The sequence below is a fragment of the Schistocerca cancellata genome, chromosome 10 (assembly GCF_023864275.1).
Source record: "Schistocerca cancellata isolate TAMUIC-IGC-003103 chromosome 10, iqSchCanc2.1, whole genome shotgun sequence".
NCBI classification, from domain to species: Eukaryota; Metazoa; Arthropoda; class Insecta; order Orthoptera; family Acrididae; genus Schistocerca; species Schistocerca cancellata.
The window spans coordinates 115,696,310-115,723,525 of NC_064635.1; the positions used below are offsets into that span (position 1 = coordinate 115,696,310).

General features: G+C 40.1%; 1 protein-coding gene across 1 annotated transcript in view; it reads right to left on the minus strand.

Annotated features, from left to right (window-relative positions):
• The window catches only part of LOC126106175 (serine/threonine-protein kinase PRP4 homolog), a 168,689-nt gene that overhangs the window by 76,503 nt on the left and 64,970 nt on the right, over positions 1–27,216 (minus strand). Inside the window, exons 10-13 of the mRNA XM_049912413.1 lie at positions 24,684–24,857; positions 16,107–16,280; positions 6,538–6,702; positions 4,741–4,914 (exon numbers count right to left, since the gene is read on the minus strand). Of these exons, the coding sequence (XP_049768370.1) occupies positions 4,741–4,914; positions 6,538–6,702; positions 16,107–16,280; positions 24,684–24,857 (687 nt within the window). The remainder of the gene's footprint in view (positions 1–4,740; positions 4,915–6,537; positions 6,703–16,106; positions 16,281–24,683; positions 24,858–27,216) is intronic.

Consider the following 27,216-nt stretch of genomic DNA (forward strand, 5'->3'; position numbering starts at 1 on the left):
AGATCAAAGCAAAATAAGCAATCGATTCAAACCAGACGAAGCAAGTGAAAAAGGAAGGGTACCCGTATAAATACGGACGGAGCACCTGACGCGTAGCAATGGCTACCTGGTGAAGCTTACGACTCGAACCAAACTACTGTAGCTGTATCGTTATTCATTCGACCCAAATTGTGTCTTATATTACAATGGACCAACTTTGTTTCGATTTGGAGGTGCGGCGTAAAACTTTTCTCTCCCCTTGAATTTCGAGTCTCAAATTTCACGTGTGGCTTAGATTCGGGAAATTTTTTTTTCTTTTATTTCGAGTCTCATTTTTCAGGTGCGGCTTAGATTCGAGTGCGGCTTAGATTCGAGTAAATACGGTAGATACTGCCTACAGGAAAATTAAAGAGACCTTTGCAGAAAAGAGAACCAATTGCATGAATATCAAGAGCTCAGATGGAAATCCAGTTCTAAGCAAAGAAGGGAAAGCAGAAAGGTGGAAGGAGTATATAGAGGGTCTACACAAGGGCAATGTTCCTAAGGACAATATTATAGAAATGGAAGAGAATGTAGATGAAGATGCAATAGGAGATATGATACTGGGTGAAGAGTTTCACAGAGCACTGAAAGACCTAAGTCGAAACAAAGCCCCAAGAGTAGACAACATTCGATTAGAACTACTGACAGCCTTGGGAGAGCCAGGCCTAACAAAACTCTACCATCTGGTGAGCAAGATGTATGAGACAGACAAAATACTTCAAGAACAATATAGTAATTCCAATAGAAAAGAAAGCAGGTGTTGACAGATGTGAAAATTTCCATCCTAGCAGGTTTAATAAGCCACAGCTGCAAAATACTAACACGAATTCTTTACAGACGAATGGAAAAACTGGTAGAAGCTGACCTCAGGGAAGATTAGTTTGGATTCCATAGAAATGTTGGAACACGTGAGGCAATACTGACCCTATGACTTGTCTTAGAAAATAGATTAAGGAAAGGCAAACCTACGTTTCTAGCATTTGTAGACTTAGGGAAAGCTTTTGACAATGTTGACTGGAATACTCTCTTTCAAATTCTGAAGGTTCAGGGGTAAAATTTGTACAGAAGCCAGATGGCAGTTATATGAGTTGAGGGGCATGAAAGGGAAGCAGTGGTTGGGAAGGGAATGACACAGGTTTGTAGCCTATCCCCCTTGTTATTCAATCTGTACATTGAGCAAGCAGTAAAGGAAACAAAAGAAAAATTCAGAGTAGTAATTAAAATCCATGGAGAAGAAATAAAAGCTCTGAGGTTCGCCGATGACATTATAATTCTGTCAGAGACAGTAAAGGACCTGGAAGAGCACCTGAACAGAATGGACAGAGTCTTGAAAGGAGGATATAAGATGAATATCAATAAAAGCAAAACGAGGATAATGGAATGTAGTCGAATTAAATTGGGTGATGCTGCAGGAATTACATTAGGAAATGAGACGATTAAAGTAGTAAATGAGTTTTGCTATTTGGGGAGCAAAATATCTGATGATGGTCGAAGTAGAGAGGATATAAAATGTAGACTGGCAATGGCAAGGAATGCGTTTCTGAAGAAGAGAAATTTGTTAACATTGAGTATAGATTTAAGTGTCAGGAAGTCGTTTCTGAAAGTATTTGTATGGAGTGTAGCCATGTACGGAAGTGAAACGTGGACGATAAATAGTTTAGACAAGAAGAGAATAGAAGCTTTCGAAATGTGGTGCTACAGAAGAATGTTGAAGATTAGATGGGTAGATCATATTACTAATGAGGAGGTATTGAATAGAATAGGAGAGAAGAGAAATTTGTGGCAAAACTTGACTAGAAGAAGGGATCGATTGGTAGGGCACACCAAGGGATCACAAATTTAGTATTGGAGGGCAGCGTGGGGGGGTAAAAATCGTAGAGGGAGACCAAGAGATGAATACACTAAACAGATTCAGAAGGATTTAGGTTGCAGTAGGTACTGGGAGATGAAGAACCTTGCACAGGATAGAGTAGCATGGACAGCTGCGTAAAACCAGTCTCTGGACTAAAGACAACAACAACAACATCTGGTATGCGGTGTACGTGTAGTTTCAACTTATGCAGTGTCACAGGGTAAGGGTTCTGTGGTCATTCCAAGGGTTCTGAGGTCTCCAAACTTTGTCTTTAGTCAGCTTTTTTTCACCAATAGAACTTTACGACACTCTGTCTGTGTATAATGGGCACTTCACACCTGGAAATTATTCAATTGTGCCACCTAGCAGTGTAAAAACTTAATATTTTTTTTTTTTTTCATAGCAAATTCTTTGTGCTTGCAAATCAAACACTGCATTTTTTGATATGCTGTAGGTTTAGCCTAAAAATTTTGTGCATTTTTAAGTTGTGAAAAATTACGTAAAACAGGAAACACTCCAAATTCAGTAAAGTATTTCTAGTAATATTTTTACTCTTTTAAGATACAAATCGTAAGCCGGGCATTTTTGATGAATTATGATTGATAAGCAAAGTACCCAGAAAAAAGGTAAAGCAGACTTTCTATGTTAACTTTATATTACACACACTTATATTGTTGTTTATGTGTCAAAGTATTTAAATAAACTATTTTACTAACCTATAGAATTTCTTTTATACAAGCAGCATACTTCGCCATAGCATGGAAAAGAAGGGAACCAGTGGAAAAAGCTCCTGTCAGAGCACAAAAAAATGTGAATATGTTCCTCTTTAAAAGAGTGACAGAAAAGTGAGGAACCAGCTGCCACATGCAGACATATCTGCACTTTTCTGTACAGAAAGAGAGCAGCAAAGAGACAGTGACTGCGGAAGAGGGGGAGAGAGTGCCATTGGGAGGGGGGAGGGCGGGTGGGTGGGAGAAGAGGCAATGAGGGAGGAGAGGGAGGAGGGGGAGGGAGGGAGGAGGGGGAGGGAGGAGGGGGAAGGAAGGAGGAGGGGAATGGGAGGGAAGGGAGAGAGAAGGGTAGGGGAAGGGAAGAGGAGGAAGAGGAGAGGGGAAAAAGGGAGAGGGAGAGGAAGGGGAGGGGACAGGGGGAAAAGAGTGGGGAGGGAGGGAGAGAGGGACAGGGAGAGTGGGAGGGGGAGAGAGTGAGAAGGGAGGAGAGAGGGAGGGGTAAAGAGGGAGAAGGTGAGGAGACGTGGAGGAGGGACAGGGAGAGAGGGGAGGGGGAGGGGAAGGAGAGGGGAAGAGGAGGGAGAGTGGGAGGGAGGGGGGGAGAGAGAGAGAGAGAGAGAGAGAGAGAGAGAGAGATAGTGGCAGTGGAAGTGAAAGAGAGATGGATGGGGACAGTAGCAGTAGAGCAAAAGAGACAGGAGACAGTGGAAATAAGATAAACAGCGATGAATGGAGATCATATATACACTTAGGGGGGTCTACACCATCCTAAACCAGTGAACTCTAACACATAGGTGTAGGGGATGGCACATTTTAGACCAAAATTTTAAACATGTGGGTACATGAGAAAAAATAAGTTGGAGCCTCCAGAATTTCTGAGATGCCATTGTATGCCAGAGACTGTGGCAGTGGGAGGGAAAGACAAAAGGAGACAGCGTAAGTGAGAGAGGAGACAGTAGCAGTGGGAAATACTGCAAATGCAGGAGATAGTGCAAATTAGAGACAGCGACAGTGGTAAAGAAAGGTGGGAGGAGCCAATGTAAGTGAAAAAGGAGACACTATCAATGTGAGTCAGAAAATCAAGTGTGAACAGTGGCAGCAAAAGAAAGGAGCCTTCGTATCCGCCAGTCACCGGTTTGGGAGGAGGGGGTTGACTTTTGTCAATTTTTCCTCATCGCCCTATACTCACGAGTAAAAAAATTTGTCGATTGCCCCCATTCCCGAAATCCATATGTTATGGTTTCCCAGTCTAGTGAAGTATGATTTGCCTAAAAACAGAGACTGGGTAAAAGCATTAACAATGTTCTGTGATAAAAGATTGCGAATATATTCACATACCAAAATTTTTGGTGAGGAAAGTAGAATGTGGATTGAGGCAAGGCAGCCGATTCCCATTTCCCATTTTTCTGTCAGAGTCTTTAAAGGGGAACATATTAGCCTTCTTCATGCCCTAACAAGAGCATCTTTCCACTGAAACTGAACTGGACTGGTAACGATGACACTATGCACTAACACCACCCAAGTGTTCAGGTGGCCGATCTACCTGCCGCAGAGAATTGCACCTCTGACCATTTCCATAGCTGTAAACGAAGCTTATGTACGAATCCGCACTGACATCTGATCGTGTCTTCTGAGTGCTTCAGTTTTTTGTGTGGCAGTTCATATAAAAGTAAAAGTGGTCCACTTTCTAGCTTTCAGGATTCATAGATCACCTCTAGGTCAACCAAGACAAACAAGTTGGGGATGGTTAAATAGGATAAAATGCCATGCTGTAACTGGAAGGTCACTTATGATATGTGCTATCTCTAAACATGGTACTATGACATGTAGCTAAAAATTATAACTTTAGTTGTATAAAAATAATGGAAATTCCTGGATGGAGCAATATGTAAAATAAGGGAAAGGCAACCAGTCACCTATAGCGGATCAATGCTTGGAGCACATTAACACACAAACAGAGAACGACTTTCGCTATAGCTTTCAAGAACTAGCTCTTTTTTTAATATGTGTACTATTACTGGAAAAAGACCTAATACATAAAGCAAGTGAGAATATTATTATTATTATTATTATTATTATTATTTTATGACTGTGCCCCATGTATCAATGAGTGAGTGGTTAATTTTAGCTGTGTACCTTCTGCGGAGACTTCCTCACGACATCACCATTGACCACATCTTTACTAGGGCTCTTGGCTTTTTGCAGTGTCATCAAGACACTGCTCTGTCTATTTCTCCCTTCCAAAGTTTCTGGTCTCGATTCAGACTTGGAACGTCGTCTAGATTCACTTCCGGAAGTCACAGAAGTTTCCTGCACAGTGAGAATGTGACATCACAATACAATCCTCAGAACAGTCTGCCAGCTTGTGTCCACATTCTGTATGCGATCATTGTTTTTTGTAGTTCTCCCAGACATAGATGATTCATTGTGGTATCCCCTAACACACACAGTGAACCAGGTTGTTTCGGACTAGCAAGAACTGCCGTTCTCACTCTGTTTACATGGACAAGGAGAGCAGGTGGTTTCTTTTTAATTACCGATCCAGTACTTCTAAATGCTGAACCCTTTGGAATATAGTTTTCCCATCTGAGACTTGTGAGGGTCAAAATTTCCCACACCTTTTTTTGTGGCCAAATACTTCGAAAATATATAAATTCGTTTACTGAGGGGAAACTCTCATGACAATTCCGAATATAAATTGAAAAAACATTATTAGAAGAAAATCTGTTCATTTGTTCATCTAGAAAAATTTAACAGAGGTAAAAGTTTAATTATTTTGTGGGAAGATTTAGTAAGGTGCGGGTCTTGATTTGTGTGTTTTGTTATTTTCCACATGAGCTTTGTGCCACCCCAGGAAAGTTAAAGCATTAATTGCAGTACGTAGTATCACGATGTGAGGAGTCATCAGTGGTGGCTACGAATCTTGAGCATGAAACATGATGTCATGGAATACCAATGACCAGAAGATTAATGATTTAAATGCTGATGTAAGTGCTCTTGATTTCGGCTTTGGAAGTTTGGAGCCAGTTTAAAGGAGATGTACCTAATTAATTGATTAAGTTCAGATCATGCCTGTAAAAACAGGCATAATAAAAGCCTTCATACAAATCAGAGTTGATGAGTTATGGCTTTGGATACAAACAGAATTCCACGACAGACACAAGAAGAGTTTATCAAGGAGTTGAGGATTCACAGGATGTTTGGAGCTGAAGACCAGTGACTAGGTAATTTAAAAACTAACTGAAGCCTTGCAGATTGCATTTTGATGTCTGACAAACTTTCAGCAGAAAAGATATTGAACCACTGTTTGACTGCAAACATACGACGCACTGCACTCCACACTCCATAGTGACTGAAACTGCATTGGACAAACTGTCTGCCGACAGTCCCTCAAGGTCAATACATCCCGAATCACCAAGTAATAGTGGTTTAAAAAACTAGTTTCCTCTGCTCCACCCTGTATTCCCAACAGTTTAAACAGATGCCTGCAAAATGTGCACTGTGAACTCTACATATAATTCTAATTACTTTACTTTGTGCAATGAATCCTCTCTGTCTAAGTGAGGCACTACCCCCCCCCCCCCCTTGCCCGCCAACATTATCACCATGGGACATCAGATCTCAACTTCCTGATTTGTGTGTTCCCAAAGTTCACTACTATTCACTTGACAAAAGAGCTAAACCTTAACATTTCAACAGGTATCAATAAGACAAAAATGCTCTCAATTCCACACAAGTTAAGTGCACAAATGGCTGATACAGTATGAGGCCTTTTTTTATATTGGAACACAAATCACAACATATACAGTATTTATTCAAAAAGTATATTCCCTGCTTTGACTTCTATGTACAACAGAATAAATACAGCAATTATTTGCTGTAATAAAGGAACTGGATGATTTCTCTTGATAATTTTTTTCTTCATTTGCATACCTTCTGTGCTGATTTTCTATTAATATCAGCATTAACTGAGTTTCTACTAGGGCTCCTGACTTTTTCCTCTGTCATCTGGTCATTGCTGCACCCTTTTCTATTCTCCAGACGTGGTTCAGACTTGGAGCGCCTTTGAGGTTCACTCGCTGAAGCCACAGGAGTCTCCTACACAGTGAGAAAGTTATGTCACAAATTAGTTTGTGTATCTACCTGTCTGCAAGAACTGATATACTATGTGCACTCTTTGTTGCTGTAGTTCTTTCAGACATGTAGGTTCCTTACATTTTCCCTTAACACACTTTCACCACATAATGTTACACGATTAATAACATTTCTCAGCCTTGACCTCCGACAGTGTTAATGATGATTATGTCAACACATCTAACACTGAAACTATACACAATGGCCCTCTTTGATTTTCTTCTTGCTTACAGGAGTTGAAGTTCAGTAACCAGCCATCAATTTCTGATGTGGTATGACACATTTCTCAAAAATGTTTGAAAAAAATTGACCCTGAAGATTTCTTGATGCTGTTAAGTATTAAAAGTACAAAACATTCCTTTCAAGTTACAGAGATGGCTGTAACACCACTATTCAATATTGGTTAACTAACATTTCAATACGATAAAAAAGGGAGAATTCTAATTTTAAAAAAGGAAGTTGCTACAAGCGGAAATGGAACAGGTGCCTTTGTGGTTACGGGGTTAGAATGGTACATATGTGCTGCAGCCAGAATAATTGTTTATATAAATATATATCATAACTTCACTTACACTGTTTATAATATACACTCAAAATGGTTACACCATTCAGTGATGTACACTAGAACTCATTTTACCACATTTGCTGTCATTGAAACTGATGATGTTAACCTCTGTTGTGTTAATCTTGAGTTCCATCTGTATGTGCCAACTGTTTTTATATCCCCTACCTGTAAGGTAGCCCCACAGGAAGAAGTCTGGAGACAATAAACTGCATGAACATGAGTGCTGTAATGTTTTAAAGATGCTTCAATCCCAAAAAATTTAGTTAAAAATGAATTTTTTCATTAACACTATTATGCAACTAATAACATACATATGCCTCAAGAAGGAAATTAACACTGTAACCTTGTCTTGAAACACACAGCACAGCATTTTTTTTAATAAATGAATAAATTTAGGGCCCCACTATTTGATAATTTAATATGGTACACTACACTCCCATTTTCTGACAGTGAAAGGTGTCTCTGTGAAAGACATGGATTTTGTGTTGATCATGTTCTTGCATTTTGACTATTCACATACACACTAAAGTGAACCCACACAACATCAGTGAAGAAATCACAGTCCAATCCTGTGATGATAAAACCACCTGCGTATGGCTAGAGACTTGTCTTTACCCACTGCCTACAATTCCTGCACAACACATGAAATTTAACTTGGGCCACCACCTGAGCACTACCATATAAAATCTGTGATTAGACAGTTTGTCATCCCAAACTTTAAGGTAAATGCAGCACTACGTCCCTCACCGCAGCCAATTTATCATCCATCAAAATGTTGCTCTTCCTGTTTTCTTTCCGAGACCGATCCAATTTCCGAGAAATGGACAATTCATCTCATTATTGTAATTTGTTTGGCACTGCAGCAACTGGATATTTCCCATGAAATGTGTCTACAACATGAGGATATGAACAGCTGTCAAAATACTGTTTAATAATGAAATCTCATCACTCTTTGGAATACAACATATTCCCCAAGCAATGAACTGTGCAATTCAACGGACATCACGTGTTACATCTTCGTTTGTGTAAAAATTTGTGGTGCTACCTTGCTGTGGCTAAGCAAAAATTGCATTATAACTGCTTATTGACAGGCACGTTTATTTACTAGTATGAGAATTTTCAATCGTACTGTAGAAAAAAATAACTAGTAACAGTCTTCTGTTCTATCTCAGTATGTGCACATAGTAAAAGGGTGATCTGAAAAGTACTCGACCTGGTGGCGAAAATGACAATTTATGCTTTCAAAGAAGTTTTATTTTTCAACATAATCTACTTTAAAAACAATAAATTTCATCTGCAGGTGTTCCAATGCCATTACATCCTCTGACCAGGAGCACTGTCGTGATGAAAGATGATTTTTTTCTTCTTGAAGCAGGGGTCTTTTTATCACAAATGTTTGCATCCAGTTTTGTTACAAGTTGAAATTAGTATTCTCCAAATCATGGTTTTGCCTTTTTCAAGACAGTCAATCACCAAAATTCCTTTTTCATCCTAAAACACCAACGCCATGATCTTTTCCACCAATGACACCATTGCTGCCTCCTCCTGAGTTGAAGAACTGGCTTCTATCCGCTGCATATACTGCTGCCTGCATTTGAGTGTGCTGTAGTGAATGCACATTTCAGCCACTGTCATGTATTGATGCGAAAAGTCACTTCCATGTGTATTGAGAACTTTTCAGAAATGGTCGTTCAAATGCATTTGTGATCCACAGTGAACACACGTGTTACCCATCTTGCACAAGGCTTTCTCATCTTCAATTCCTCATGCAAGATGTGAGCAGCACGTTCTCTTGATATCCATAGAGCATTAGCAATTCCACACACCTTCATATGCTGATCTTCCAAAGTTGTATCATGTGGGACACTTTCACAGCTATGTTTAAACTTGGCTGCCCATTTCTTTCCTGTGGAAGCTAAAGATAAAGAGCCACCATTACATTTACAGGCCGTAAACGAATTTAGGTCAGTGTTAAATCTTCTGTTATGAGGAATTTAATCCTTGTACAATACTCTATTTTTCTCCATTTTCAACAGCATACACACCACAACTCCTTCACACAACTGTCCATAGTCAACCACTGACTGGAATGACTTGGAATTTTATGTAGCATGTACTAACATCTATCAAGAGAGTAGTGTAAAGATCCCTGGGCAAGGACGAGAACTTTTCAAACAGCCCTCAAATACCACATCAGATAGTTACTAATCGACCAAGGGAGTTGATTGTGCCCTTTTGAAATGAGATACGTGAGCATTTACTTGCATTGATTTAAGAGAATAATGGAAAACACAATTAAGATAGCTGGACATTAATCTGGACACAAAACCTACCAAACACATGAACATACCAATATGAGTGCCAAAGATAAATGAAATCATATGGGTCTGAAGTAGTGTTAAACCACACTGAAGTGGTAAGAAGTAGACTGAATTCATGAAAATACAACTATCAAAACTGGTGCAAAAATTGGATTTGCAAAAAAAAAGGAGTGAACTATATGCATGTTTGTATAAAACTTAAAAAGATTGCTGAATAACATCATAAAAAGAGTTCCAATGGCTGTTCAAGTTTGATGGTGACCAGTTGAGAACAAACTTATACCCGGGCCGCTGAAACACCTCACTTCAAGGTCACTCCCCAAGCTCCATAAAGTTGACAGTATAACTGACAGACAAGAGAGCAGCGTGAGGCGGTGCACCTTCTGAACTGGTTCTGGCGTCGACACTACCACATTGCCAGCTTCCGTGTAAAAACATTGTATGTTAGTGCGTGAACACCTACTTTTGTGTTGTGTTGTGTTGCGTTACAACCTCAATTACAGTTTCTGTTTATTAAACAATGTCACCAAAATGATGATGTTCAACAAGTGACATTCTGTTGTGCTGTGGAGTGCCATTAAATAGTCAGGCTTTTGGAGCTGTTCATGGGATGCGTCGATTCCTGCCGATAAAGTTTTAGAGGGTGCCTCAAAAACTCTAGGACTCAGTCAAAGACAGTTATAAGGAAAGGGGTGCTACTTCCAAGACTTACAAGACACTCAAGAAAATAGTGTGGAAGAAAGCCCGTGGGAGGAACAGTGCGTTTTTAAGTACTGCGGGAAAGAAAGAAAAAGCACCCTTGTCCTGTTACAGATACTGATTCTTTCCAATCTGATGCATTTCGTCGGCATATATACGAATACTATAGAAGGAAAGAAAGTGAACTTTTCTCAGGGGAGAAAACATCACTTAAGATGGTATTAAAAAGTATGGGCTTCCATTTTAAAAAGTTAGATGGACGAAAACTGTTACTTAAAGAAGCTCACGTCGCTGCAGCTCATATCATTTTCTTAGACAAAATTGTAGGAAAGGAGATTCACTCGGTCATATATTTAGATGAAACCTGAGTAACACTTGAGAATCAGTTGATAAATGCTGGACAGATGGTACTCCAAATAGCAGCAGTCATCAGCCAACAGGAAGAAGATCCCAATTAATTGTGGCCCATGCAGGGTCTTCAAACAGCTTTGTGCCTGAAGGACTTTTAGTTTTTCGATCGAGAAAAATCAGCGACTATCATGAGGATATGGACCACCCACAGTTTCTACAGTGGTTTAAAAATTTGTTGCTCCAGTTTAATGTTCTGACAGAGTTTGCAATGGAAAATGATAAAACTCCCACCACCAGTGACCGTCCGTAAAAAGCTATGCTGCAATGGTTGCAGGTGAGAGACACTGCTGCAGACATGATCATGACAAAGCTGCTGTTACACTCACTTGTAAAACAAAATAAGCCTGTGATGCCTAAATACATTGTAGATGAAATTGCAAGCAAACATGGTGACTTGGTAATTAGGCTACCGCCTTATCACTCATTTCAATCCAATTGAATTGGTTTGGAGTGAAGTCAAGGCGTACATTAGAAGTAACAACAACACTTTTACAGTAACAGAAGTGGAAAGACTGCGACGTGAAGGTCTTGCTTCTGTAGACACTACCTCCTGGAGAAGAAAGTAGACCATGTTGTTGACCTCATAAGAGAAGCACAGACTATAGATGACATTATACATGAAAATGAATAATTAATGATTTCTGTTGATGGTGGTGGTGGTGGTGGTGGTGGTGACAACGAAGACAATGGTTTTGGCACGGATTCCAATGATAATGAAGGAGAATTGGATGGAATTGCGCCACTGACATCATAAATTGATGAACGTAAATGTATACAGAATTAATTCTCTCTCTCTCTCTGCAGTTGGGTAGGCTATGCATGTTTTGCTTTATTTCTTTCTATGAGTGTGGATAGTATGTTCTTTGGTATGCTTAGGTTTACATTATTATACGACATTTTGCACGCAGCTATTATGGTAACAACTTGGTACGATTTTTCATAGATACTGTCATTAACTTCAGGTGTTTTTATTTCCCCATTTCATATACTATCAAACGCTTACTCTCCATTGTCATTCTCTCCATTGGTATAAAAAATGTACTTTGTTGCACTTATGTAAAACGTTGACTGCAGCTTACATTTACAAAATGCACTTCGGAGTTGTGGGCGTGTTTGGTGGCAGCTATTGCAACGTCACAACTGCAATATAGCCAACTACATGCAAGCTGTCAAGTGACATGTTTCACTGGCCCGGGTATAGCAAAGGCGACTGCAGAGGACTCGAATAAGGAGTAACTGAAGGACTAGCATTGGTTGGAACGATTGTTGAAAAGACTCATCTAGGAACTGTAAAGCCCAAAGTTTTAAGGAAAGGAATAGGGAGATCCCAAAAAGTATTCTGAATGGTAAATCAATCAAGTAAGTTACTGGGTGTAAAAATTAATTACTGTCATCTCAATATTAATTAGCAGAATACCAATCCATTTTCATAAGATTATGATGGGCCACACCGGGATCGAAGGGGAAAGTACAACTACAACTGTGATGGAACAATTCCAGATCTAAGAACTAGGCATAAAAGAAGAATTGAGGGAAGGTACACAGAACAGGTTGCCTAGATAATAACTACAATTAGTATAAGAACAGTTTAACATTCTTAACACTCTGCCGTCCAGAGACACCATAGCGGTGTCGTGCGCGAAATAGTGGTCACCAGCTGGCAACACCACAGCGATGTCATGTGCATAGTATCGCTCAGCAGCCGGCGACACCACAGTGGTGTCGTGAGCACAGTATCACGCATTGGCTGGTGACAGCGCTTCAGTATCTTTTCCATTCTGTTGGTGTTTTGTTTAGGTAACAATAGGTTACACATGTCAACAAGTTTTTTGTTTTTATAAATACTTGTGCCCTTTCATCATGGCAGACAAAAGAGACGATACGATTATTTATGACAAACGCACAGACGTCTTGTCTGACATTCCAGATGACTTGGCCGACTGGGAAAAAGACATTAGACATCAAAAAAATGGAAGTGAAGCAGAATCACCGGAAGATAGTGAAATACATCCAAGAAGAATTCGGCAAACGTTACAGTTCCCAACTGATTCGGATGAATCAGACAAGGAAGACAGTGGACAGTGGTCAGGCTTTGATTTACCAAGGACCAATAATAAATTTGAAGGATCTCCGGGTCCAAACATATTTCCCAAAGATACACAGAGCGTCGAGGATATCGTAGAACTATATATTGGGAATAATCTATTTGAATATATTAGCAACGAAACCAACAAGTACTACAGTCAAAATTGCAATAGAAGGAAATGGGATTTAAAAAAAAAAAATGCCAAATTTGTCGACGTTATGGGACCCAAACTTAGAAAATGGCTTGGGCTTGCTATCCTTATGGCACAGTAAAAAAAAAGGATTGATGATTATTGGTCATTGAATCCACTGATAGACACACCGATATTTCGCAAACCGATGTTCCACAACCGATTCAGACAAATATCATCATTTTTACATTTTTCCGACAACACCAATAAACTGGATAATGCTGACCAGCTTTCCAAAGTGCACTTCATAACTGAATATTTTTCCAGAAAGTTTAAGTAAACAAATATTTGAAACAAACAAATTTTATAATTATTTATGTATGTATATCTTCAAAATTTCATGAAAGTAGGGGAACAGGGTTGAGAATTTATGAGAGCTAACCATGAGTTTAGTAAAACTTAACAATTTATAATCTCCCGATAATGAGCATGGCAGGATGCGGATATTAATAATGCTCTCAGTGATAAGAAATGTGCAAGACAAGACTTGACTCAAGCAAGAATATCAGAGTATCCAAGTGAACTAGAGAGAAACTGTCAGTTTATAGGCCAAAAATATTACAAGTCAAACAGTTGGTTGTAGCTGAGCTGAGAAGCAGAAAGTAAAGAATACCTGGTTAACAGAATAACTAAATGGGAATGAGAATATGTTGTGGCATCATGAAGAACAAAAGAATGGCAGATGAATCTATCCAATTGGTAGAAATTTCCAGTGGTGAAAGGAGACAATCCCTAAACGTTACAGCAATTCCAACAGTTTTCGATACTTTATTGAACTGTAATGGAACAACACTCTTGATAATGACATTGCATGTTTCTGGTCGAGTATAGATAGATAGCTTGATATAGTTGGAAGAAGTGGAAGTGAAAATACAATGGTTCTGCCGAATAAGATGAATTCAGTGTATAAATGGACTTTGAAAGATTGTACAGAATACTAAACATAATTACGAAAAAAAATACAATCCGTAACGAATAGAAGCAAGGTGTTATAATCCCAGTATTTAAAAAGGGTGACAAGAAGAAATGCACCACCTACAAAAGTGCAATTTTATAATCACATAGGCTAAAAATCTCCAAGTCCATCCTACAGGAAAAGAATACGAAAAACAGTTGAATTTATACACAAAGACCAGAAATGTAGTTTCAGACATCAAAGATCAACTATTGAAATCATTTCTGTCATAATAATGCTCTATTGTAAGGAGTTGGAATAATATTAAACATTTGTAACTGTTCCATAGACACCAAGAAAAACTATAACCACATACCAAGCACACACATATGTGAATTAATGGTATGCTTTTGGCTGGATGCCATTTTTCTGGCTGGAGGGTTCCTATATCTTGAGACTGGGCCAACACAACACAGGTAGCAATTCGTGGTTGCTTCTCCTCCTTAGACATTGCTCATTTTGAAAAAGACACCCACTCAATCTGTTGACTTGAGTACCAATTTTTTGCAAGCGAATAATAGGTGCAACTACATGCAGTTAAAACCCTGAAAGAGAACATGAGTTAACTGCTCCAGCCCCAAGAAGTACTGAGTCATGAGAGGGCATTCCTTTGTAGCCGGTCAGTGGGTATGTGGAGGTGTGTTGCTGCTAAGATACACCTCTGTTCAACTACAAAGGACTGCCGTCTGTCACATGGTACCACCCAGGAAAGCAGCAACTGAATCACATTCTCCACCAGGGTTTCGACTACCTCTCATCGTGTCTCTAAATGGGAAATAGCACACTATCTTCCATGTCTCTCCCACAGAGTCATTCTGCCATCCACTGTGCTGTACTCTTATCCTTCACTATTCCACAAGTGCTCCCAACCCCTCGGCTCATAGTTCATATCCTTGTAACGGACCTACACGCAAGACTTGTTCCACACATCCTGTCAACACCACCTACACCAGTCCTGTTGCAGGCATCTCCCGCCCCATCAAAGGCAGTGCCCCCTTTCAAAGCAGCCATGCAGCCTCCCAACTTTGCTGCAGTCACTGTGTGCCATTCTATGCTGGCACAATCAGTAACAAGAGGTAACAGCACGAACGGCCACCACAAAACTGTGAGCGAGAGGGTGACAGCCAACAGTTCCTGAGTGTGCAGCCCGACACGATGCACCCGGCTTCGACAACTGCTTTACGTTCTGTGCCGTCTGGATGCTTCCCATTGACACCAGATTTCTGAATTGTACAGGTGGGAATTCTCCCTATAACATACTCTTCCTTCCTGTAACCCTTCAGGCCTCAACCTTCACTAGTCTGTATCCCCCACCTGCCTCTGTTCCCATACCTGCCACCACTCCAACTTCACACACGACTTCCATCCACCAGCACACCTGTGCTGCACTATTCTTTGTCCTTCTGAGCTTCTCTTCTCACCCCTCGCTCCCACACACACGCGCTCCCTCCTGCGTGTGTGCCAGCACACCCTCCCAATGCTGCATCTAACAGGCCCTATCCTGTCCACAACACACCCCTGCACACTCCCATATGCTGCATTACAGCACCTTTTCCCACCCATATCTTCTATTCATCTCCCTACTCTCCTCACACCTCTTTTACTGCCCCATTAGAGACTGCTATCACAGTCAGGCCTCAGCACCCTGAGATTTCAAATGTGCCTGTCTGCCTCTTAAAGCCTTCTCTATGAGGTGAGTATCCTACTTTATATTATTGTTATTCCATCCCAGATTTTATATGTAATTACTTTCTTTTGAGCAATGAATCTTTTTTGTTTAAAGTTACCCCACAAAATTATCTCTTAGGATGTCAGCAATGAAAATGTGAAAAATACGCTAACTTACTAACTTCTATGTACCTAAAGTTTGAAATCATTTCCATGGCAAAAGTATCGTAGCTTAAATGTTCCAGCAGTGGTCAATGAGAAGAAAATTGATCTCATTTGTAAATGTATTAAGTGCACAGGTGGTTATAGTGATACAGCATTACAAACGAACAAATTAATAAATAATAAACAAAAAGTAATAAAAATACATTCTCTGCTTTAACACCTATGTATTACAACAGAGTAAATGCTATTACATGCTATCATAAAGATACTGGATGATTTCTCTTGAGACTTTTACTTTATTTGCATACCTTCTGTGTTGGCATCCTATTAACATTGGCATTAAACGAGTTTCCACTAGCAACACTGGTTTTGTCCTCTGTCCTCAGGCCACTGCTGCTCCTTTTTCTCTTTTCCACGACTTTTGCTCTCGGTTCAGACTTGGAACGTCTTCGAGATTCCCTCACTGAAGTCACAGGAGTCTCCTGCACAATGAGAAAATGATGTCACAAATCACTTTGCCTCTCAGCCTGCAAGAATTGGTATACCGTGTTTGTTCTCTGCTTCAGTAGTACTTCCAGACACATATGGTTTCCCTTAATATACTTTCATCAAATAATGTTACACCATACCCCTTAACATAAAACCCCAAGATACCTCGTTTTTCTTATGTTGAAAGAAACTTAAAATTCCAAGTATGCTTGGACAACTTAAGAACAGACCTCTGAAAAACTAGAACCTCACCTACGCACGTTTTATAACTGATAAGTGTCCGGTCACTAGTAAGCATCTGGTACTACACTTGTAGCCTGACTATCGTAATTTGGTTGAGATGATTGCCACTAGATATCTTCTGAACTGTGTGCAGCTTGTTATTTGGGTAATGCTTAAAAAACAAAGGGTAGCTCACTAGCAGTAGTAGGTAAATACACCCATTGTGCTTCAGCCAGCTCTTCCGAACTCTTCTGCTGTGAAACTCATGATCAAACTTCAAAGCTACACAGAAACTAAAAAATAACTTCAATTTCAGGATATTTTAGTCCAACTCTAGTGCACAAGTATCCTTGGGAATTTATTACTTCAAAATTTTGCAAGGCATTATTTTGAGGTTTAAAAATTGTCATTATTTGTCTATATGTAGTGTCTTTCATTATAGGATGTGTTTCATTAATAAAAGATTATATTTTTAGGGAGGTGGGGAGGGGGAGTTAATGTTTGTCGTCCTAGACCTCTCACAGTGTTAGTGAGGAGTATGTCACCACAATTAACATGGGGCTCTACATTCTGGTCCTCTTCAATTTTTTTTCACGCTTCCAGGATTTGAAATTCAGTAATGAGCCATCAATTACTGGCATATGATACACTTCTCAAAAACATTTGAACAAAACTGACTGAAGATTTCTGTATGCTGTTAAGTATAAAACATTGCTATCAATTAACAGAGCAGATTACAACTCCACAATTCAATATTTTGTTTACTAAAATTATATTTAATAATAAATGTAGAATTCAAATAACAATATTACAAAAAGAAGTTGCTACTAGCAACAATAGGACAAGTGACTTAGCGGTTACAAGACTTAAAATGCTTTAAATGTTTCATACTTAAACACACTGCTTGACAACCCTCAGAATCTTCATTGTCAATTGTTTCAAGCGTTTTGAGAAGTGTTTCACGCTGCTATAGGAAACTGATGTCTGGAAACTAGCTTCAAATGCTTTAAGTGTGAAAAAAGTAGAAGAGTGATAGTCAGCGAAATCCCTTTGTTAGATTTTGTATTCACATACACTGGATTTGCCAACTCACAAAGCAAACAGTCAGTCACCTTTCAACTAACCTGTACCTCACACTGTGCAACAGATCATCAAACTACATACTCACGAAAGCACTCAATGTATATAACCTACCACTTCCACCAACCTATAACAAAATGCACTTTTAACTGCACGAATAACAAAGACAACAATGTACAACAGTTTAAAAAATTGTAGTATATTGTTTTCACATTCACAGTGCTGCTACATCAATTTTATTTTCACAGGGGCATGAGCCACAACAGATGCCTCTCTTTAATTCTGAAATAGCACGAGTCATTGACTGAACACAGACTAACAGCCTGATAACCCCTTATTAGTCAGTTTGTGCAGTTACAAATGAAGTATCTGAAGCAACGGCAAACTCAAAATCATGAAATTATAGAGTGATGCCGCTTTTAAAAATACACGATCCAACTGCACTTAAGTCACCATGATTCATGATGGTCCAGTGGACATTAAAAATGGCAGGACGCGGTTCTTAATTAAGTGTGTGATCACCTTAGATGGCAATGCATGCTGTACAAAATGCTTCCATGCTGGCAACAAGGATGGTAAGGAGTTCCTGCGGTAGGGCATTCCATTCCAGCGATAGGCAGTTCGATGATCAGGGCCACGTGGATGTGCTGCAATACATCTCCCCAACAAAGCCTACACATGCTTGAAGGGATTTAATTAGGGGGAACAAACAACCCAGCCCATTCGCAAAATTTATTCCTGTTCCGAGAGCTTCTCCACCTCCACTGTTCGATGCGTCTGTGCACTGTCATCCGTAAAAGTAAAGTCAGGGCTGAATGCACCCCTAAAAAGACATGTGGGGAACTGGTACAGTTTCACAATAATTCTGACCAGTGAATGTACCATGTTCAAACATTTGGAGATCAGTACACCAATGCAAGATTATTCCTCCCCATACAATTACACCTGTACCACGAAAACAATCACGTTGACACTGCTCGATGTAATCTTGTACAGCGAGAAGTGGGAACACACAGTCCACCAAGGAATGTCCGGCGGACCGTCACAAATCTTGGTGACTTCAGTGTAATTATTGATTTGGAATTAAAATGACATTTCTGTTTGTCTCACTACGTATTTTTTAAATTACCTTCTGTACTATATTGAAGCAGCTCTATCTATCTAAGGTACAAGTGTCATTGAGCTATGTTATTTGGCAGTGACACATCATGGTCAAGTTACTTTGGTCCTTAAGTTTTGCACACCAATGTACATACATATTATTTCATAAAGTTCAGTAATGTATACACAAATTTATTTTATCATGTTTAATGCCAGTTTGCAGAATATGTTGACACTAATACTGTTAATCTCCACTGTTTGTTAATTCTTTTGTTCCACCAGAGTGTGCTGTCTGTTTTTATAGACCTTTCCTCCGAAAAATATATGGTCCTGTGGCATATTCACAAACGGGAATGGGGAACTTGAAAAACCAAGCAAAAAGCACAGCCTGACATTATAAAAAAAATAAGAAGAAGAAGGTTGACCTGGGCTGGAAATGTAGTAAGGATGAATGAAGGGAGGATACCCCATGATGTGTTTCTGGGAGCTGTAGCTGGAAGGAGGTACCGGGGACAACCGTGGACAAGATGGAAGGACAATACTGACAAGGACACTGAGGACATGGGACTAGGGGCGGACAAGTGGTCGCAGGAGGCTCGCAACTGGAAACAATGGAGGAGGAGTGTGGAGCAGGCATATGGTCACTAAGACCCAGGCCACAGATAAGTCAAAGTCAAAAAAATTCCTATAAAGCATCCACACAGGAAAAAGTCTACAGATGTTAAATTGTGAGAACGTGATCACCATACTTAGTTTGATTGCCAAAATATTTGCTTCAGAGATGAACTGTTTCATTATATGTGTGATGATTAGCACCACCCTGCAACTCACAATGTACATCTGTCTCAAGAAGGAATATCAACTGTGTAATGTCATCTCAGTCTACAACACACCTTACTGCCTTCGTGAAACCATATCTCCTCAGTGAAGAAACCCGGTCCAGTTCTGTAATTCCAAAGATGTCAACAAAGGATCAAAACCACGTACAGTACACTAAGAAGGTGAATGCAGCATCACACCCCTTGCCACAGCCAATGTAGTGTCAGCCAAAATGGTCAGTCTCCCAGTAGGAAACGGGTGATTAATTTCATTACTCTCAAATTTTGCGGCACTGCAGTATCTGGATATTTCCCGTGACATAATACTGTTCCTTCACAAAATCTCATCACTTTTGGAAAAAACAGCATGTTTACCAAGCAATTAACTGTGCAAATCCATGTGCTGCAATGGTATCTTCTAATACTTCTTGTGCTATCTTGCAATGGCTAAGCAAATTATTGCAATAAAAATCCTATTTAGAGACACATTTATTTTCACGTGCATGGCTTTTTGATTGCCCAACAGAAGTGCAATAAATATTTTCTGTTCTACCTCACTTTGGGCACACAGAACGGAACACATCACAACATTATTACTCCAATGAGACAAACCCAAAGTATGCTGTCAACAGGTTCCACCCACCAATGAGAGGAAGAGGGGGGTGGGGGGGAACTAGAATTGAGGTAGGCAGATTAAACCCTTGCTATCACTGCCATTACGGAGCACAGACTATCACTGGGTAACAAAAGAATAGGAACTTGGTTGTGCCCTTTTGAAATGAGCCACCCCAACATACGTACATGTGACTTTCCTGGAACCCAGTACCAATTGCCGAGTGCCTATCTGGCAGCTTCCAGAGGAAGCAAAAATTTGATTTTCAATATTTAATGTAATTATTGACTGAATTTAAAAATGAAATGCTGTCAAAATCTACTCATTAAAAGGTATAATCATACATTAAATGTTTAACGCAATAAGACAAGTATCACAATTACAGACTGTGTGTGTGTGTGTGTGTGTGTGTGTGTGTGTGTGTGAGCGCACAGGCTCGCATCTTGAGATAGTGTATCACATGGCACTCAAACACATGGGACTTCATTCTTCTAGTATTTGAATACGAGAGCACTTACTGACTTCCGGCAAACTTTACACATAATTTCACACCTTCACAAAACTTTTTCTCGCTGAGAACCCCAACAAAATGATGAAAGGAAAAAAAATTTTAACACTTACTAAATTTTTACTGTTCGTGCAGCAAAACTTCAGCATCGTACATGATGTTTTAATTTATTACTTCTTTACTAACAACACTATTTGCAACACAGTTTACGGACATTATCAACATACACCACTGAATGTACCTGCAAAGTTATATCACTGCACGAGAGACAATTCAGGAGATATGACATCATAAACATTGTGATGTGTAGGAAACTTGTTTCTGCTTAAACTGTAACGCAAATTACCCACGCTATATTCGCCCAGTATTTCACAATGAGAGCACTTAGTGATTTCTAACAAACTTTCAGCATAATTTCAAACCTTTTCTAAACTTCTCCTGGCTTACATCTGTAACATTAAATACTTAACACACTACCTCATGTGCAAAGTAATCTGTTTTATGCTCGGAAGGAGTTTCAGTCTTCAAAGATCCTGGAGTTTACTTGTGTGGTAACTAGTTGTGTTTAAAATCAATGATTAATATACACTACTGGCCATTAAAATTGCTACACCACGAAGATGACATGCTACAGACGCGAAATTTAGCCGACAGGAAATAGATGCTGTGATATGCAAATGATTAGCTTTTCAGAGCATTCACACAAGGTTGGCGTCGGTGGCGACACCTACAACGTGCTGACATGAGGAAAGTTTCCAACTGATTTCTCATACACAAACAGCAGTTGACCTGGTGTTGCCTGGTGAAACGTTGTTGTGATGCCTCGTGTAAGGAGGAGAAATGCATACCATCACATTTCTGACTTTCGTAAAGGTCGGATTGATGCCTATCGTAATTGTGGTTTATCATATCGCGACATTGCTGCTCGCGTTCGTCGAGATCCAACAATGACAGTTAGCAGAATATGGAATCGGTGGGTTCAGGAGCATAATACGGAATGCCGTGCTGGATCCCAACGGCCTCATATCACTAGCAGTCGAGATGACAGGCATCTTATCCACATGGCTGTAACGGATCGTGCAGCCACATCTCGATCACTGAGTCAACAGATGGGGACGTTTGCAAGACAACAACCATCTGCACAAACAGTTCGACGATGTTTGCAGCAGCATGGACTATCAGCTCGGAGACCATGGCTGCGGTTACCCTGGATGCTGCATCACAGACAGGAGCGCCTGTGATGGTGTACTCGACAATGAACCTGGGTGCACGAATGGCATAACGTCATTTTTTCGGATGAATCCAGGTTCTGTTTACAGCATCATGATGGTCGCATCAGTGTTTGGCGACATCGCGGTGAACACACATTGGAAGCATGTATTCATCATCGCCATACTGGCGTATCACCCGGCGTGATGGTATGGGGTGCCACTGGTTACAAGTCTCGGTCACCTCTTGTTCGCATTGACGGCACTTTGAACAGTGGATGTTACATTTCAGATGTATTAAGACCCGTGGCTCTACCCTTCATTCGATCCCAGCCAAACCCTACATTTCAGCAGGATAATGCATGACCGCATGTTGCAGGTCCTGTACGGGCCTTTATGGATACAGAAAATGTTCGACTGCTGCCCTGGCCAGAACATTCTCCAGATCTCTCACCAATTGAAAACGTCTGGTCAATGGTGGCCGAGCAACTGGCTCGTCACAATACGCCAGTCACTACTCTTGATGAACTGTGGTATCGTGTTGAAGGTGCATGGGCAGCTGTACCTGTACACGCCATCCAAGCTCTGTTTGACTCAATGCCCAGGCGTATCAAGGCCGTTATTACGGTCAGAGGTCGTTCTTCTAGGTACTGATTTCTCAGGATCTATGCACCCAAACTGCGTGAAAATGTAATCATATGTCAGTTCTAGTATAATATATTTGTCCAATGAATACCTGTTTATCATCTGCATTTCTTCTTGGTGTAGCAATTTTAATGGCCAGTAGTGTACTATTTTACTGCATGATATTGTGCTGTGCGGTAAGGATAGGCCATTAAAGTTGACTTTACATTTAGTTTGCAATCTAAAAGAAATATTTCAGTAAATAGTGGCTCACAATGGAAGCTAAATTTAGAGGTTTTCTTAAATCAGTATTAAGCCACATTAAAGGCATGGGTGTAAAACATCAGACAAAATGTGCCAGAGACTTGTGGTATGTAAGTGGGTGTGGGACGATGAAAGTTAACTACGTATAAATGCTACTTCCTATTTCATGACAAATGGCGTGTTCTCAAAATGGGAGTAACATTACATATTACTTAGCTCGCTCTTGGTGTTTACCTCCAGGTACCCACAAAAAAAGGAAATAATTCTTTTGTTGACCCTTTTCAAATAAAGTAAAGAACAATGTTGAGGTTAGTAAAGAGAAAACATGTGCTCTCACCTCTAAATGTACATGTCCAAAAGTGGTTATTATAACATGCATCTTTTTTCTTTTTTCTTTTTTTTTTTTTACAGAGTGCATTCCATAAATAAAAGACCAATTTTTTTCTGACGCAACAGACCACCACAGCGTGTTGTAACCAGCTGGGCTAAGTGGAGGGGGGGGTGTTAGCTTCAAAACGCTCTTTGTCTCATTCCGCTGCAAGCTGCCGGAGAGTCAGGATGTGCGTTTCCGTCAACCCCGTTTTGAGTTTATGTAACATGGCACAATGGATCATTCTGTAGAGCAATGGTACACTATCAAATTTTGCATTAAACTTGGGAAGTCCGCCACCGAAACATTTCCATTACTTCAGCATGATTTTGGGACTGATTGCTTGTACAAATCACAAGTTTTCCGATGGCACAAATTGTTCATGGAGGGCCGAGAGGAGATCACCGCCGAACCTCACAGTGGACAGCCATCAACCGCACGAGTCGACGAAAATACGAAACGTGTGTGCGATTGTTTGAACTCTGACAGACGGCTGAGCCTTCAATTGACAGCACAAACTCCAAACACGTCAAAAACAACCATTTTCCGCAATGTGACCAAACATGAGAAAGGTGTGAGCCAAACTCATCCCAAAAGTGTTGACCGACGAACACGAGCACATGCAAGTGCTTTGGTGCTGAGAAATGTTGGACATGTGTGAAAATGATCCTCATTTTTTAAACTCAGTTAACACTGGTGATGAGTCGTGGATTTTTTAGTATGACCCTGAGACAAAAAGGCAGAGTTCAGAGTGGCACACCCCATCATCACCCTGTCCCAAGAAGGCACGCATGAGCAATTCCAGGATCAAAACCATGCTCATTGTCTTCTTTGACGTCACAGGCATTGTCCACCACGAAATTGTACCTACTGGGACTACAGTGAAATCAGCTGCCGAAATGACATCAAGGACATGTGGAAAGTTCATCACGACAACGCGCCGAGTCACAGCGCCTTCACTGTCAGCGACTTCCTGGCCAGGACCAAGACCCCATTGGTTCCCCAGCCTCCCTACAGTCCTGACCTGGCTCGTGCTGACTTTTTTTTGTTTCTTTGGTTAAAAGGAGTCATGAAAGGAAAACATTGGGACACGATTGAAAGCATCCAGGCGCATGTTACATCAGCTCTACATGACAATCTGGAAAAGGCATTCCAGGATGCCTTCCAGCCATGGAAACACCACCTCCAAAAGTGTATCGACACAAGAGGATGCTATTTTGAAAATTTTTGATTATTTGTATGAATGGTGATGATGATGATGATGATGATGATGATGATGATAATGTCCCATATTCCTGGACAGAGCGTAGGGGAACGATACAGGAGATCCGCACCGCCGTGCTAGGCAAGGTCCTAGTGGAGGTGGTTTGCCATTGCCTTCCTCCGACATTTGTATGAATAATGAATATATCAATAAATGATTTTTTATGAATTTTGTCATATTACTTACGGAATGCACCGTGTATGTGACTGCAATACGAATCACAACATATAGTGACTTTCCTGCCTTAATCTATGTCCTGCATAAGGAATGGAATTATGCACAGTATGTAAGATAAGGGAATTTTTTTTAGCTCTATTTGTGTACCTTCTGTGCTGACTTCCTACTATCATCAGCAATGACTGATTTTGTACTAGGGCTCTTAACTTTGCCCTCCGTCCTAAGGCGACTGCTGCTCCTTTTTCGCTTCCCCAGGCCTTCCGGTCTCGGTACAGACATGGAACGTCTTCGAGATTCCCTTGGTGAAGTCACAGGAGGTTCCTGTGCAGTGAAAATGTTATCTCAAAAATCAAGTGTTATACTAGCCTGTCTGTATGTGCTATTACATTGTGTGTGCTATTTACTACTGTAGTTTTTGCAAACAAACAGGCTTAACTATATTTTCCCTAACTTATATTAAAAAAGTCTTACTAGCTCCAGCTTGGCATTTGACTCTACTCTGCAGCAGCATTTGTCATTTCACAATTAACTGCTACAAAATAGCATTCATTTGCTAGCTCTTATCTAATAAGCAAACAATGCTGTGGTATTAAAACAGTAGTGCTCATGTTGACTTGTACATGTGCAAAGCAAATATTAATATATACACTTACCCTTTCTCAAGATTTGGAACAATATGTAACTCTCAATTTGTACAGGGCTTAGACAAAACAATAATGCGGTTGTGGTCTCCAGTCCAAAGCCTCTTTACCAGCATAACTACTGAAACCTACATCCATTCAAACCTGCTTATTATACTCAAGCCTTGATCTATCTCTACAATCTCTACCCTCACAAACTTACTTCCATTACGTAATTGACAATACCTTGATGCACCAACCATCAAATAGGGTGTGGAGCCACTTTTGGCCGCCAGGAAGACAATACACGCAATCCCAGAACAGTTCTCACGATGACATTTTAAGATTTTTCACAAATTAACTACTCCAAGTTCACAAACGCATCATCCTTCTTTATCACCACCACCACCACCAATCTTTTGACTGGTTGGCAGTTCTCCACCTGGTTCTATCAGAAGCTCATTTCTGTATAATTAGAAATGCCTACATCAAGTGTATCTTGTTTTAAAAATGCCAATTGTGATCTTCCTCAACCTATCTCTCCTTGGAAACCTGTTTCAAACTGGCAAGGAACTGACTATGTCATGTTAAGTGCCCACTCCACTAGTGTCGTCTTCATTCTATTGTTCCCTAAATGATCTTTCTATCCCAATTCTTTGCAGGACTTACTTGTTTGTGGTGTCATCTGTTCACTTTATCTTCAACAGGTGTCTTCAGCAACCACACTTCAAATGTTTAAAGACAATTACTTTCATTTTTGCCTTATGTCCACATTTCATAGCCATACAGTGCTACACTCCAAATGCAGCTGCAAAGCACTATTTTTCTTGCTTCAGTATTTACATTGTCTGAACAAAGCATTTTTCTCTTATTTAAGAATATTACTTTTGCTTCTCTAATTCTTTGATTTGTATCATCTTCGTTTCTTCTCTCTTCAGTTCTCTTACTTCCCAGGTATGTGTACAGTTTTATTTTATTTTATTTTATTTTATTCCCTCTGATTTTGATGTTACACGAGAACAAAATTTAAGTATCTCGGTTTTACAATCTTTAGAGATGGTCAATTTACAGACGGGATTGACGCAAGGACACAGGCAGCCTGGATGAGGTGCCGAATGACAACAGGAGTCATATTCAATCATCAGATGAAGGATTGTCTGAAGTCAGAGATCTACCAGATTGTCATCCACCCCATCATTCTCTACAGTACTGAATGTTTGTCAGCAATGGAAAAGGCAGAACAGCAAATGGGGGCCATGGAGATTAAGATGCTTAGATAGACAGGTGGTATCACTCAACTGGATCATGTTTTGAATGATTCTATCAGGAAACATTTTGAGGTCACACCAATTCAGTAGAAAATGCAAGAAAGCCATCTGCGATGGTTTGGACACTTGCTGTGCAATGCATCAAGCAAAGACAGTCATGGAAAAAAAGATCCAATGGACGACCAAGACGGCAATGGGCCAACACTCTGCACAATGACCTGACGGCTGTAAATCCTCACCCAGACATGGTCCACAATCAAACGAAATCGAGACAGCATTCTACTCAGCGGATCCTGCCATCAGGCAACTCACTTATTGCAAGTTCAATATGGATGTTGATCCAGAGGCAGCAACGCTAGCCACTAGGCTACGAGCTGTGGCCTGCTTGTGGTCAGAAAACAAACATTTTTACATCACACTGGGCTTTGGTACATTTAAAATTAACAAATATATTGTCAAAGCACACTTGTTCCCTAGTAAGTTTATAGTCAACACACTGTAGATTGAACTGCGATTGTAGGTTTTTCAAATCATTAACACTGTGCTTGTCAGTTGACATGTCGAAATCAGAATTAAGATCAACAGCTATTATAATGTCCTAGTTGGTAAATCTTTTCTCAGTGAGTGCACATAAAAGGATGTTCAATTTTTCTAAGAACACACTGTTAATACCATTGGGAGACCTGTATAATGATACTACTATTAGCCTCTTACTACTTATGACTACCAGTGGCTTCAAAATTCAGTTCTTCGCATAAATAATTTAGATCTAAGTTACCAATGGTGCAACCG